The sequence below is a fragment of the Carassius gibelio genome, chromosome B24 (genome assembly GCF_023724105.1).
Source record: "Carassius gibelio isolate Cgi1373 ecotype wild population from Czech Republic chromosome B24, carGib1.2-hapl.c, whole genome shotgun sequence".
Lineage (NCBI taxonomy): Eukaryota > Metazoa > Chordata > Actinopteri > Cypriniformes > Cyprinidae > Carassius > Carassius gibelio.
In genome coordinates this window covers 6,601,509-6,614,129 of record NC_068419.1, presented here as the reverse complement: position 1 = coordinate 6,614,129, position 12,621 = coordinate 6,601,509, and the positions used below count along the sequence as shown (strand labels likewise).

Below are 12,621 nucleotides of genomic sequence, written 5' to 3'. Positions count from 1 at the left end.
TGCAAATGTATCCTTTATAGGACTGACACAGCTGAATATAAAACTCCTCAATGAATTTCCATCCCTCTATTCTAATCTGGTAGCACACTGTCAAGGCCTGAAAAAGAGCAATTATAGGGTGATAATACTTATCTTTTTTTCCTTAAGAGAAATGAATCAGTGATGAAAAGAATGTGGTTTTAATTCGAGAAACTCTTGAGGACATTCAGCGTCATGCCCGTCACATTAAATCTAATGAAACGGCTATGGTACAAAATGTCAAGAGGAGGTAAGGTAATTACAAACCAGTGCAGTGAATTTATCTCGAGACACTCTGGTGGTCACCATCACACCCTCTAGTGTTAACTAATGCCACTGCATGAGGCACTGTGGGAGACATTGATCCAAATCTGTTTGCTTCGGTATTTCTTGTTTATTGAGAGTATGAATCAGCGGTACACTCTTCTTTGTTTGTGCTTGTGTTCGGTGGTGAAGAACACTTTTAAAATCCTTAATGGTGTTTTTGAGTCTTAGATCTTCCTGACCACTCCCTCTCAACCCTCTCAGTCTCCTAAATATTGAATGTTGCTTTTGGGAGAATGAGCTACTCGCATTGAATGATGGGAAACCAAGGATACAGAGTACTTACAACAGGACCAGGTGGGCCCTGAGGGCCCTCGGCTCCTTTTAAACCAGATGGACCCTGCAGAGGGCAAAAGAGAAAGAAAAAGAAGAACAAAATATGAGTGAGTAAATAGGCCTAACAAGAAGGTTCATATCAAAGTGTCAGCATTCATTGTTTTCTCTTGCGCATTATTCAACATGTCATCTATAGATGCACAGAGCCAGATATAAACATGTACAGTAGGTTTTAGTGCACCGTGCCAGAGCAAACAAATCTAGCTATGATCAACACATAATATGATCAACACATAATGGAGATTTCACATTCAAAGCTTTTGAGAATCCATACTGAAAGTGTTTGTGGTTGTGCTTTTTTAAAATTCAGTTCTTTCATGTGTTGTGACCAGTCTTGATGTACGACAACCATTGGTGTTTGTCTACATTATTGACATTAAATCTAATTTTAGGCATCTCTCGTGCTAAGTTTGAATCTATGGAAGATAGGCTATTTGAGAACTGCAGCTTAAATTTCTGACTTTTTCTTAGGCTATTGTATGACTTCAGAAAACTTGGAATATAGTGCAAAAATGATATTGTTTTGAAAAAAATATCTTTTTATACTTAATGAAACTCATTACATGAAACAAAGAAAGAGTTTCAAATGAATTGACGGTAAAGGGTTTTTGAGATGACAAAATGTCTATCTATCATTTTTAGAAGAACTATTACTCTCAGCCCATGATCATAATTACTCTACTCCTGCTCTTTTTCTTGCCCATAAACTTAACTGCTTCAAATATTACCTTGAACACTATGGGAAAAACAAAATCCTGAAAGAATGATGCTCTAATGAATTCCTATGAACTCCTATTCTGCAATTTCATGAATACGTCCAGAGATATGGTGATCTCAGATTTCACCAACACTATTGTAAGCTTTTTATTAATGGGAATAGCTGACCAAAAATAAGAAAATACCTACCCTCATGTTGCTTAAAACTCTCACTTTGAAAGAACCTTTTCAAAGTCCCAAAAAGGGCCAAAAAGCACCTTAAAGCACTATAAACAGTCCATATATATTATTTATTCCAAATTCTCCATCTTCTGAAGTCATATCAGTGACATTTAATGTTATTCACATCCATCCCGTACCATGGACACCATATTTGGTTCATGAGTTGTCACACAGATAGATTATGACAAATTTAAATCTGTTCCTCACTTGAAACATAGTGCACTAGTGGACCCCTTTTTATGGCACTTTTTGTCCTTTTTGGCACTTGTATAGTTAACTAGAAAAATTAACATACTGTGTTGGTAATAACATGAATGTGAGTAACGAATTCTGAGTATGGGTCACCATACTTGGCTGTGTCATGTCACTTTTAAATTAATGAACTACTTCTGAAAGTAAGCACAATTATGTAATGAAGAAATTATGGTAGAACTTCCACCCACAACATAGACTGTTGAGTTCTACTGCTTCTAAGCTGATTTTTATACCCGCACAAACCACAGTGCAAACGGACAGCGAGTTTGGTCTCTTCTGACTGTGGCTTTCATTAATCTCCCATATGGGAGAGAAATCCACAGAACTCGACTGCCTGCTGGTTCTGCCTCTACCTGATTGATATTTACTGGCCCCTTTTTCTCTCACAGGACAGTTGTCAACTGGGACACAGTAAAAATCAAAGAGCTGACAAAAGCTCTCATGTGTGTATATGTGAGAAGATTTCTGAATCCACATAGAGTAAAATAACTTTTGGTCCCATAAACTATGCTTATATGCTAGTATGAAACTAATATAAAATATCATGTAGTTGTTTCATGAATGTTATTATAGGTGCATCTGTGTGTGTGTCAGGTCTCATGCTTTGTGAGTGAGGGCTTGAGACAGCCTCTCTAAAAGGGCAGACACACACGGTGGTCTCAGTAATGACTGTTGCTGTCCTAAGAGAGAGGAAAAAAATTGCCCCAGTAGAAAACAATCAGGCAGTGCATGGAGAGCCAGTCTCTGCCACTGACCTTGAGATCAGACAGCAACAATGAACAAACAACCTCGTCTCCCAAAATCTAATTGGCAACATTTCCAATTAAATCATTCTCTGGACAAATAATACATATAAAAGACAACAACCCAGCAGCTTCAAAAGGTGGCAAAGGGAAAAAACGTGAACAGCTATCAAATTAGCGTAATGTATCTCCGCATTAAACAATGCAAAGTTAGCTTTTTTTAGAGGTTATATGCCCTTTTCAAGTTTTTGTGGAGTGTATTGAAGTCCAATTCTGTGGATGTAATGAGCCTGGGCTGCTGTCTTACTCTCTGTCTACCTCTAAGATTAGGAGGATTTATTGCAGCGATTTATTCGTGATGGGAGCATGATCTTACCGTCACTCCAGGAAGACCTCTCTCTCCTGGGAACCCTCTCAGTCCTGGAGGACCGTCTTTTCCTGGACTGCCCGAAGGACCTGGATCTCCCTGTGGACAGACAGTTGGCAATTGAATACTTTATTGGACGTCAAATATAATTAACAGAAAATTTACACAAAATGAATTTTCAGCTGATGCTAATGAGCTCTGAACTGATGAAATGATCCTGAATTATTGCTAGCTTCGAATCCAGCATCGCCAGTGCTGGCAGGTCGATTCCATTACTATCTCTGACTCCACAGCATGATTAAAACTAAAGTGTGTAAATTCTAGATAATGAAAAATGTTTTCAAAGAGATTTTTCATGGAATCCTTCTATCTTAAATTGGTCTGACAAACAGAAACTAAAATTTGCAGGCCCAAGAAAGTTTTTTGGACCAACAGTTTTTGAAAGAATTAAGCTGGAATAGGAACCTGGAAGGATTTTATGAAAATAAAATGTAATATGTCCAACTGGTATTCATTACGCTAATTGCAACTGAAAGACAGAATTGTGTACACTACCATTCAAACATTGGTGTCAAATAGATTTATTTTAATGTTCTTGGTTCTTATGCTCAGAAAGTCTGCATTTCTTCAATCAAAAACAGCACAAATGATTGAACGATAGTGTACATTATTGATAGCGCCAAATAAATGTAATAAAAAAACACAGTTAATATTTCAGAACAATTAAAACAAGCCTGCCTAAAACAAGTATTAAGGATATTAAAGTGTCTTGAGGGGCCAACAAGTGCCTTCGAACGATAAACTGCAATCAGACAGGCCTGCATGAGGCACTCAAGAGTGAATTTTGAGATTTGAAAGACGACCTCCACTTGACCTCAGTATCTCTGCATTTTGATTGGGCCACTGAAAGTGTCATATTCAGCTAATAAGATGAAGAAACCAACGAGCGGAATCAGTAAAATGACTGCAGGAAGACCGTGAGTCTGACCGCTTAGATTGCGGCAGCGTAATCTGCCTCCGGGGTGTTCACTCACGTCTGACAGCCCGTCTGAAGTGGGCCGATCCAGCTGATTAAAGTGTCTCCGTTTAGGAGTGGCAGAAATTGAAACCGAGACAGGAAGGTTGGACACTCAGAGAAATTCAGTTCAGCATTAAAAGCCACGTCTACTAACAATTTAGACTCTATTTACAAAGGGAATTCGGCAATTCTCCACAGTACGGACGTTATAGCTCTTGAAAACTTGGATACACTTGGACAGAACGAGTTCTTAGTTTGATCAACGTATTGATCTCCACTGGCTCTTTTGTCCTAAAGATATAATAACTGGGAGTCATAATACATCATTTTTAGTTCTGTTTGACATTGCCTGCTGGGCACTTTTTGTTTTTGTTGTTACATTATGTAGTTTTTCAATAAGAAAGGTTTGAAATTGAACTTAACTATTGATAACAAGACACTCAATTTCTGTTTGTACTTGCTCTCCTTATATTCTATTTGGCTGAAAGTCATGTAAACATAAACCTCATTCACCTTTGCACCTTCTTTTCCACCAGCACCTGGAAGACCTTGCTCTCCGGGGGGCCCAGGGGGTCCAGGATGTCCTCTCTCACCAACAGGGCCGGTTTCTCCTGTTGGACCCTTTCAAGCCATTACAGACATATTTGTGCGATTAATAGGCAAATCCTTGTGCTTATCTCAAATAATATGCATATGTGTATATAATATGCAAAAAACATAAAACACCTACCTGTGGTCCAACAACACCTCCAGGTCCTGGTGGGCCAGTTTTGCCTTGGAAACCCTAGGGTAAAAAAAAACAAAAAACACTTACTGCCTGAAAAGCAACCATCTATTGGTGGACCATCAAGTACAACTGGATTTTATATGTCACAGTTTCACAGGCAAAATGTAGCTGCAGTAATTCCCACTAAGTTTATTGCTCTTAAATGTGATAAATAACCATCTCCTGCTCGGTCATGTCATTAATAAAGCCTCTGCCTGATTCAGACAGAACCTCCATAACTCCTTCAGATTTACACATAACTCAGAGGAAGTGGGCTGAGCTCATTCAGTCCCTGAACACACTCTTGCTGGAGTAACTGATCAGTGATGTCTGCTATAGGTTATCACTTAGACTGTTTAGGTGATCTATAAGCGTGAGTGATCGGAAACACTTACAGTCTCTCCCCGCTGGCCGGGGTGACCGGGCAGCCCATCCTTTCCAGGTGGTCCCTAAAACACAGAACAAGATGAAATATATTGTAAATGTCAAATTTGTCAGCATCTAAAAGAGTATAGATAGACAGGTACTTACAGGGGGGCCCTTTGGTCCTGAAAAACCAACGGGACCCTGGGGCCCTTGAGGTCCCTGGAAAAGAATGGTGAAAAGTCTGCTGTTTTATTTCAAAATAAGGTAACAATGGAGTGCAGAGTGCAAATTGCAATATCAGAATCTGAAAAGTGAACTAAAATAAATTAATGTTTATTCTGACCTAATCTTTTGTCTTATAATCTCAGTAAAAGGAAAGAAGCATAATTTATAAATACTCATGATAACAAAACTTTAATAAAATATTACAAGCTGAAACTAAGCACAATGTAGGTAAAGTCAACAGAAACCCTGAGAAACCGAATAAATAAACAGGAAAACACTGAAAAATAGAGGAAGAAACAAGAACAGGATTTCACAGCAGAACTAAACAGTGCAACATCAGATTTCGAGTGATGTGAGCCTTGGACAACAGACTTCCAATGGTCTAATGCTCAAGAGCTCTTCATAAATCTATAATAGCTTCCAGACGAAAACACAGGTCTGGTGGTAAGTCCTCTTATCTGGAGTACACCCACATGCTGAGCTAATCCTCACTGCACTTCCTGCAAAAGCACCCTCTCTGAGCGCTTCAAGCCGTACACAATCTCACTGTAGATGGTATGATGGGATAAAAATGTTTCCTCCAATGCATTCTGGGTGGCACTTACTCTCTCACCGGGTGGGCCAGGTGGACCATCGTTGCCCGATGTGCCCTGTTGGATAATGAGAGAGGAAAGCATAAGAACTGTGCAATGGAAGTGTTAACAAAAACAATGTCTGAGGGAAGTAGTACCTTAGGGCCGGGTTTTCCTGTTGGGCCTCTGGCACCGCGTGCACCACGGGGACCCTATAAAAATCAGCACATTTAGGGCTTGGTGACTTGCATAATTAAATAAAGCAAAATTAAGTAAAAATGGAAGGGGAAAGTGCTGAAGCAATACATACCGTCGGACCTCTTTGACCTCTTGGACCCGGTTTCCCTGCAACTCCCTTTGAAAAGAAACAAGAAAAATGAGTGTGGTAAAAATTGAGGGTGAATTCAATAGCTACACAAAGCAAATGCAATCATTGCAGTTGCTGCCGTTCTTTTTGCCAAGATGAGATGGCAGTGTGTATGGGGGAAAGCAAGCATTGGTTACCTTCCCCTAGGATTTCTTGGAGCCACGGCAATATTTGTTTCAGATGAGGTGCAGGTGTATTAGAAGCACACAAACATACACACATACAGTACACTGTCATTTTGCTCTCTGCTCATGGGCAGGATCTACACATTTGGGAAAATAGCAGCTAACCTGACATTTAGTTATGAATAATCATAAACGTTTAGGGCAAAGTTGATTTTGCTAAGAGGTTTCCCATTAACAACATTGGACAAACTCAAGGTTCGTTTGCAAGTAAGAGCGATTTCCATTGAATTATTCGGTGAGGGTCTATCAAGGGAAATTTTTTATTAGATTTCCTTATCGATGGTCAGCACAATTTACCCTTTCCATGTGTGATGTACAATATGCAGAGCAATAGCACTTTTTGCTCCATGATTATTCTGCATTTCAGTTAGGATGTGTTGTAATTTCCATCTACTGTGATGAATTATTGAATTTCTACTAGTTAGGAAAATATATTAGTTAAAAAAATCACTTAACTTGCATCTAGCAAGGCAGCTGTATTGGTAGGTTATTTACCCTTTCAAAAAATCATAGTAAATGTGTAGTAGCTAACCATGTTTTTTTTTTTTTTTTGACATTTTGATTACAATTTGTATAAGTACAAAACCATGGTTATTTTGTGGTCACCATTGTTTACTATGGTAACTGCTTTATTGTTTTTATTTTATTTGTTGTAAATCTTTGGTTGATTTTCATAATTGTAGACTTAATTTATCTTTAGGATTCTGTAAACGAATTAGTCACAAACATACAGTATATACCCAATGCTTTGATAAAATGTCTCTAAAATGTGAATCTAAGTGGAATGTACACAGTAAAATCCAGACTCTCTTATGGAAGGATTTAGCACAACAGTGCTACTGATGTAGCTTAATATGCTAACGAGAGAAAACATCCTGCTAACTCTCTAAATGAGGTAATTTTGATGATGCAATTAATAGCTAATTAAAGTAAGCTAAATTAAATGTCATTTAAAAACAGAATTAGCTTAAGCTAAGCTAGTACACTGAATGGCAGCTTGAAAAAGGAAAGCTAACTAAATAACAACAACAACAAGAATGTTTAATTCAATCTTCTTTGGTAATATACTATAAAATATAACAAAGTGATTTGGTTACAAAGTGATCTCTAATCAGGCACTGAATAATTTCAAACAGGATTCAATTTAACAAGTCTTCTTTTAACCGGTGGGTTAAATTTTGATGACACTACCTCTATTTTACTGAATACCATGTAAATCAGCCTTAAATGTGAAGGTACAGTACGTTTAGTCTACGTGTGAAGATAAATGCAAATGCAAATGTAAATGTAGTAGCCTAAGTAAAATTATACATGTAAAGGCAACTGTGATGGTGAGTGTCTGTGTAAAGGAAAGTACATTCAGATGACCTTTGACCCAACATATTTACGCACTTCTGCCCACTTTCTGCAAGTGAATAGTTTTCCAGATGCGTGATTTTTGTTGAATCACCATGAACACAATTGTTCCAGCATCTTTTGTAGTCACATATTGATTCGTGCCCATGTTTTTGTACAAAGTCATCATACAAATCCTTTCATAAAAGGAATCAATCAGCCTTTTTCATATGTTTGTTATAATGCAGTGTGCACTTCACACAAAGCAGGTTGGAAGAATCCATCTCACCCTGCCTCCTTTCTCTCCATTGGCTCCTGGGAATCCGGGGAAACCAGTCGAACCCTGCAAATCAAAGAAAAAGACTTAAGGGAGGAAGAGAAGACAGCAGGACCTGCATATTAACGAGGGATGAACTCCAAGAGTCCCGACTCTCCTACTGATTCCGACAGTTAAATGCCATTACAATCTGTTAGTATTAGCATCCTTGGCTTTGCTATACTTCCACTGTAGAGTTTTAAATAGCTGTGAGACTGCATTGTCCCCACTGTTGGCAAGCTTTTTTCTCAGAATAATTCAGCGGTTGAAAGATAGACTTTGAATGCGTATGATATATCCCAAGATAAACAAGGCCAATCTCGATTATCAGTTTCCTTGTTTTGTTTGCACAAGACTAAGCAAAGGAGAGCTTCGGGAAGGGATAGCTTGTCAGTGTTGAAATACAAAGGGTCCACCGAGGACAGAGGACGATATAATCAACTGAAACAACAGACGTTGGACAAAAACAAATGGCCACTCAGTCAGATAAACAACCAGAGTTTAAGATGAAGAGTCACAAATGATGAGTCTTAATCGCTCTCATTCACACTTCTTGTCTGTTTCTTTCTCTCATTTTCAATGCAGTGAATTAAAAACAGCTTACCCACGTTCCTCAATCCTGGCAGCGGAATAAGCATTCAAGAAAGAAAATCAATACATTGTTTTACACATTCATTTTAAGGCCAGGCCTCCTACAGAGAAATCAGATTTGATTTACCACAAAGGATATTATGAAACTGTAAAGGTGAGACTTTGACGAATACGCAATGACACTCTATAAAAAATGCTACAACTCTGAAGCCAGTAACCACTCAGACAGTGATGGCTGGTCTTCAAAAGTGCACTTCATGATAATTTGAGAGTTGGCAGGCTGTTTGAATCCATTCCAGAGATGATGGCATGTCAAAGTGCTTGTAATCACATCACTTGTTTGTTGTTCATTAATGCTTCGAAATAGGAGTGGATTTACGAGACCATAAGTCTACCAAAGGAGTCAGCACCTTCGCTAGGACTGGGCTTTATTCCATCTTATTTAAACTAATTCACGATAAGCTTTAAAGGTGAAAAATGCAATTTCTACTCCACTATTGACTACTGCAAAAATAGTAAACAAGGTTTCCCTGAACACTCCCTCCGTCTGTCACTGGTTTGACAGACAAATACTCACGCAGTTGGTTTAGCCGAATGAAAGAAAATCTAGTAAAATACAAAATTAATTTACATAATTTGGCATTGTTGGCTTCATTTGTGTTTTCATGTGGACATAGATTTTTTTTGTAGGAACAGAAGAAGGAAAAACATCTCCTTTACCCCAGCTTCAGTTAATAAATGTTAATATGAATGTTAAAGAATTTGGCATTGTTGTCTTTATAATATCTTCTTTGGTGATGGAGTTTTCATTAATAGTTGACAATTCAGTTTCAAATTTAACTTCATTAAGCTATTCATATTCTGAAAGTATACCATTTTGCATGCGGAAACAGTGCGTTGATTTAAAAATATTTATTTTTATTTAAATAAACAAGTATTAATATCTTATATTTTAGGATGTTTTATGACAAAACATACTGATTATAAATTTTAAATGACTTTGATGTGCACTCCATATACATTTACCAAGCAATGTATCAAATTGTGAACTGAAAACTCTAAACCTCCAAGGCCACTTAAGGTCTGGTTTGGGGCTGGCTTGAGCCAGATTGGTAACTGACTGCTGCTACAGCTGATGCTGTTGTTGATGAAAGGCACTGAGGTCTGACACAGGCATCTGTGCTCCGACTTCTTCTTGCTGCCTGCGTGACCAGCATCCCCAACAGCACAGGGAACAATCCTGGCATGAGCTGCTCGTTTTAAAAAAGCCTCACTCGGTGCAGCATGCATAATGCATTCTCAGGAGGGCATTAGTTCATGCTAATGAGCCAAGTTGTTGTTTTGCTCATAAGTGAAACAATCGTGATGCAGATACAGGTGTCATGTTCAATTTAAGTGCATACCTTTGGCCCTTGACGTCCTGGATAGCCGGGCAATCCCGGAACACCAAGTTTGCCCTGGTGGAAAACAAGCCAAGGATCATTAGTGCAAGAACATCTCTGGACAAACAAACATCATTTGATATTAATATTCCAAACACAATCTCGGCATCACTTCCTGACACCCCGAGCCTAGGTAATCAACTAATAATGGTAATCCGTATTCAACAAGCAATGTACCTTTTCTCCAGCAGGTCCCAGGGGTCCAGATTCACCATTGGGACCTGCACGACCCTTCGGGCCCTCTGGTCCATCCTCACCTCTGGGTCCGGCCAATCCAAGCTCACCCTAAACATGCACAGAAAACCATCCAATCAGTGCAGTCCTTCATGGGTTAAATTAGCATGGGCTTGAAGCCAGCAAGGCTGGATGCTGTGTATTTACCCGGTCGCCTTTGAGACCCATGTCTCCCTTGAAACCCGGAAAACCATCCTCGCCCTGAAAAGTAGGATGACACATTTAGGAAAACAAATGTGATAAAGCTATAGCTTCTGCATATAAATGCAGCACCATGAATTCTTTAGCATTGTACTAGATCTCCATCTACTGACAAAAATGCAATACTGCAACACTGTCAATGATTTCATTAAGTCTAGAAGTTGCTGTATTGTATATATGGAATAAATTAGACCAAAACTGTGGGAAGAGTGAACTACAGCTGAAATATACTTAATTGCTAAATGTGTGCTAACGGCTAAATGTAAGCTAACAGCTAAATGTATGCTAATCGTTATGATACAGAGTGTTGATCTATGATTTAATTCTTATTCAACAGCCTAAATTTTTGACACGTGTGATGCATTTTGCAACTTTGTGATCACCTCACGGCACTTGATTAAATGCTTGCTAACGGCTAAAAGTACAGTAGCAGCTAAAGGTATGCTAACTATTATGGTTCATGGTATTATGGCTGTTGATTTATGATTGAATTCTCATTCTCTGTCACCAAATATCCGTCTAAATCTCTCGCCTGCATGTGCAAGATTCATTATGTAACTTTGTGACCACCTGACAGTGTTGTCAACTCAACTAATGCCTTATTTATATGGATGTGGACATAGCTACACACTCAATCTTGTTATGATGGCACTACAGCATCAATCCCACCATCAGTTGAGTTTCATTCTCAAACATGTTTTTTCTACATTGCTAAATTACAGATTCAGATTAGCATTTGTTTCAAAATGTCTTAATGGTTTTTGAGAAGGGGAAAGAAGAGGTTTGTGCAGCTCTGGACCTACTTAATATTGATGGAGTGATTTTGTGTCTTGAATAAGTGTTATGACATTCTCTCTGCATGATTAAACAGCACTTATAGTATTATGTTTAAGAGGAGAGAACGTGTAGTGGCTATTGGATTTTTTTAATGCAGATTTAGTGACCAGTAAGTGCCACTGCAATGATTCTTAGTGCAAGCATCAACTTCTAGCAGCGTCATTCAAAAAATATGTGGATTTTTGTGTACCTTCTCTCCTTTGCCTCCCTTCAGTCCACGAACGCCATCAGCACCCTGTAAGACACAGAGCATGTGATCAAGCAAAGATCACAAACTCCAACAAAACACCAATAAATCTCTATCAAATATAAAAAATGCTTTACCTTCACACCGCGAGGGCCAGGATAGCCGATGGGGCCCTGGGGGCCGGGCTGGCCCTGAAAGTGACAACATTGAAAAATTATGAAATGTGTGCGGCGAAGAACAAATATCTGTGGCTGAGGTAACCTTGCAAGAGGTTTATAGCTAAACATACTGAGCAGATACTTTCAAACAATGTTTTCTAAATCTGAAAGAAGAAAACCAAAGTCAGGGACAAACATTAGCTAAAAGATCAAGACTAAATGCTCTCCGAGACACATTTGGATTCAAAATTTTTGCTGCTTTTTAGCTGCCTGGCATTAGCATCATCACAAAATTAAATACATTTTCTATAACTTATCCATAAAATAATAATAATGCATATAAAAAACTGATTGACCAGTATACATTCTGCATAAATGCTCCCCTAAAAGTTTCCTTACCAAAGCTCCTTTCTCTCCAGGTGGACCCTCTTTACCAGGATGTCCCTGTAAAATAAAGAGAGATAATTAGTATAAATTGACAGGCAAGAGATGTATTTGTATAGTATGTGACATTAACTGTAGTTCTCAAAGTTTGCTGTAAATATTTAAAGATTGTGTTTTAAATCGCTTGAGTTGCATAATCAACATACATCTTTGCTATGATGCTTCTATAGAATCATGCCAGCAAGCAAAATATGTAAGAAGATTTGGTTATGGTCTTTGTCAGAGTTTTAGACAACGGGCTGTCAAATATGTTTTAGTCATCACCTATCAGTAGTTTAGCAGACATGAATCACTTAATATATCAGTATCACTGATACTTACAGGAGGTCCGTCTGCGCCAGGCAATCCAGGCAAACCGGACCTTCCCTGAGGACCCTGTATGAAGAGACAGAGAA

At 38.5% G+C, this 12,621-nt stretch overlaps 1 protein-coding gene across 6 annotated transcripts in view; it reads right to left on the bottom strand.

Moving 5' to 3' along the window:
• LOC128013379 (collagen alpha-1(XI) chain-like) overlaps positions 1 to 12,621 on the bottom strand; it is a 68,845-nt gene that overhangs the window by 21,139 nt on the left and 35,085 nt on the right. For all 6 annotated transcript variants that reach the window (XM_052596329.1, XM_052596331.1, XM_052596330.1 and 3 more), the window contains 17 exons: positions 12,548 to 12,601; positions 12,182 to 12,226; positions 11,762 to 11,815; positions 11,628 to 11,672; positions 10,547 to 10,600; positions 10,343 to 10,450; positions 10,127 to 10,180; positions 8,106 to 8,159; positions 6,240 to 6,284; positions 6,088 to 6,141; positions 5,963 to 6,007; positions 5,298 to 5,351; positions 5,162 to 5,215; positions 4,731 to 4,784; positions 4,514 to 4,621; positions 2,992 to 3,081; positions 629 to 682 (listed from right to left, as the gene is read on the bottom strand). In XM_052596329.1, the coding sequence (XP_052452289.1) occupies positions 629 to 682; positions 2,992 to 3,081; positions 4,514 to 4,621; positions 4,731 to 4,784; positions 5,162 to 5,215; positions 5,298 to 5,351; positions 5,963 to 6,007; positions 6,088 to 6,141; positions 6,240 to 6,284; positions 8,106 to 8,159; positions 10,127 to 10,180; positions 10,343 to 10,450; positions 10,547 to 10,600; positions 11,628 to 11,672; positions 11,762 to 11,815; positions 12,182 to 12,226; positions 12,548 to 12,601 (1,026 nt within the window). The remainder of the gene's footprint in view (positions 1 to 628; positions 683 to 2,991; positions 3,082 to 4,513; positions 4,622 to 4,730; positions 4,785 to 5,161; positions 5,216 to 5,297; positions 5,352 to 5,962; positions 6,008 to 6,087; positions 6,142 to 6,239; positions 6,285 to 8,105; positions 8,160 to 10,126; positions 10,181 to 10,342; positions 10,451 to 10,546; positions 10,601 to 11,627; positions 11,673 to 11,761; positions 11,816 to 12,181; positions 12,227 to 12,547; positions 12,602 to 12,621) is intronic.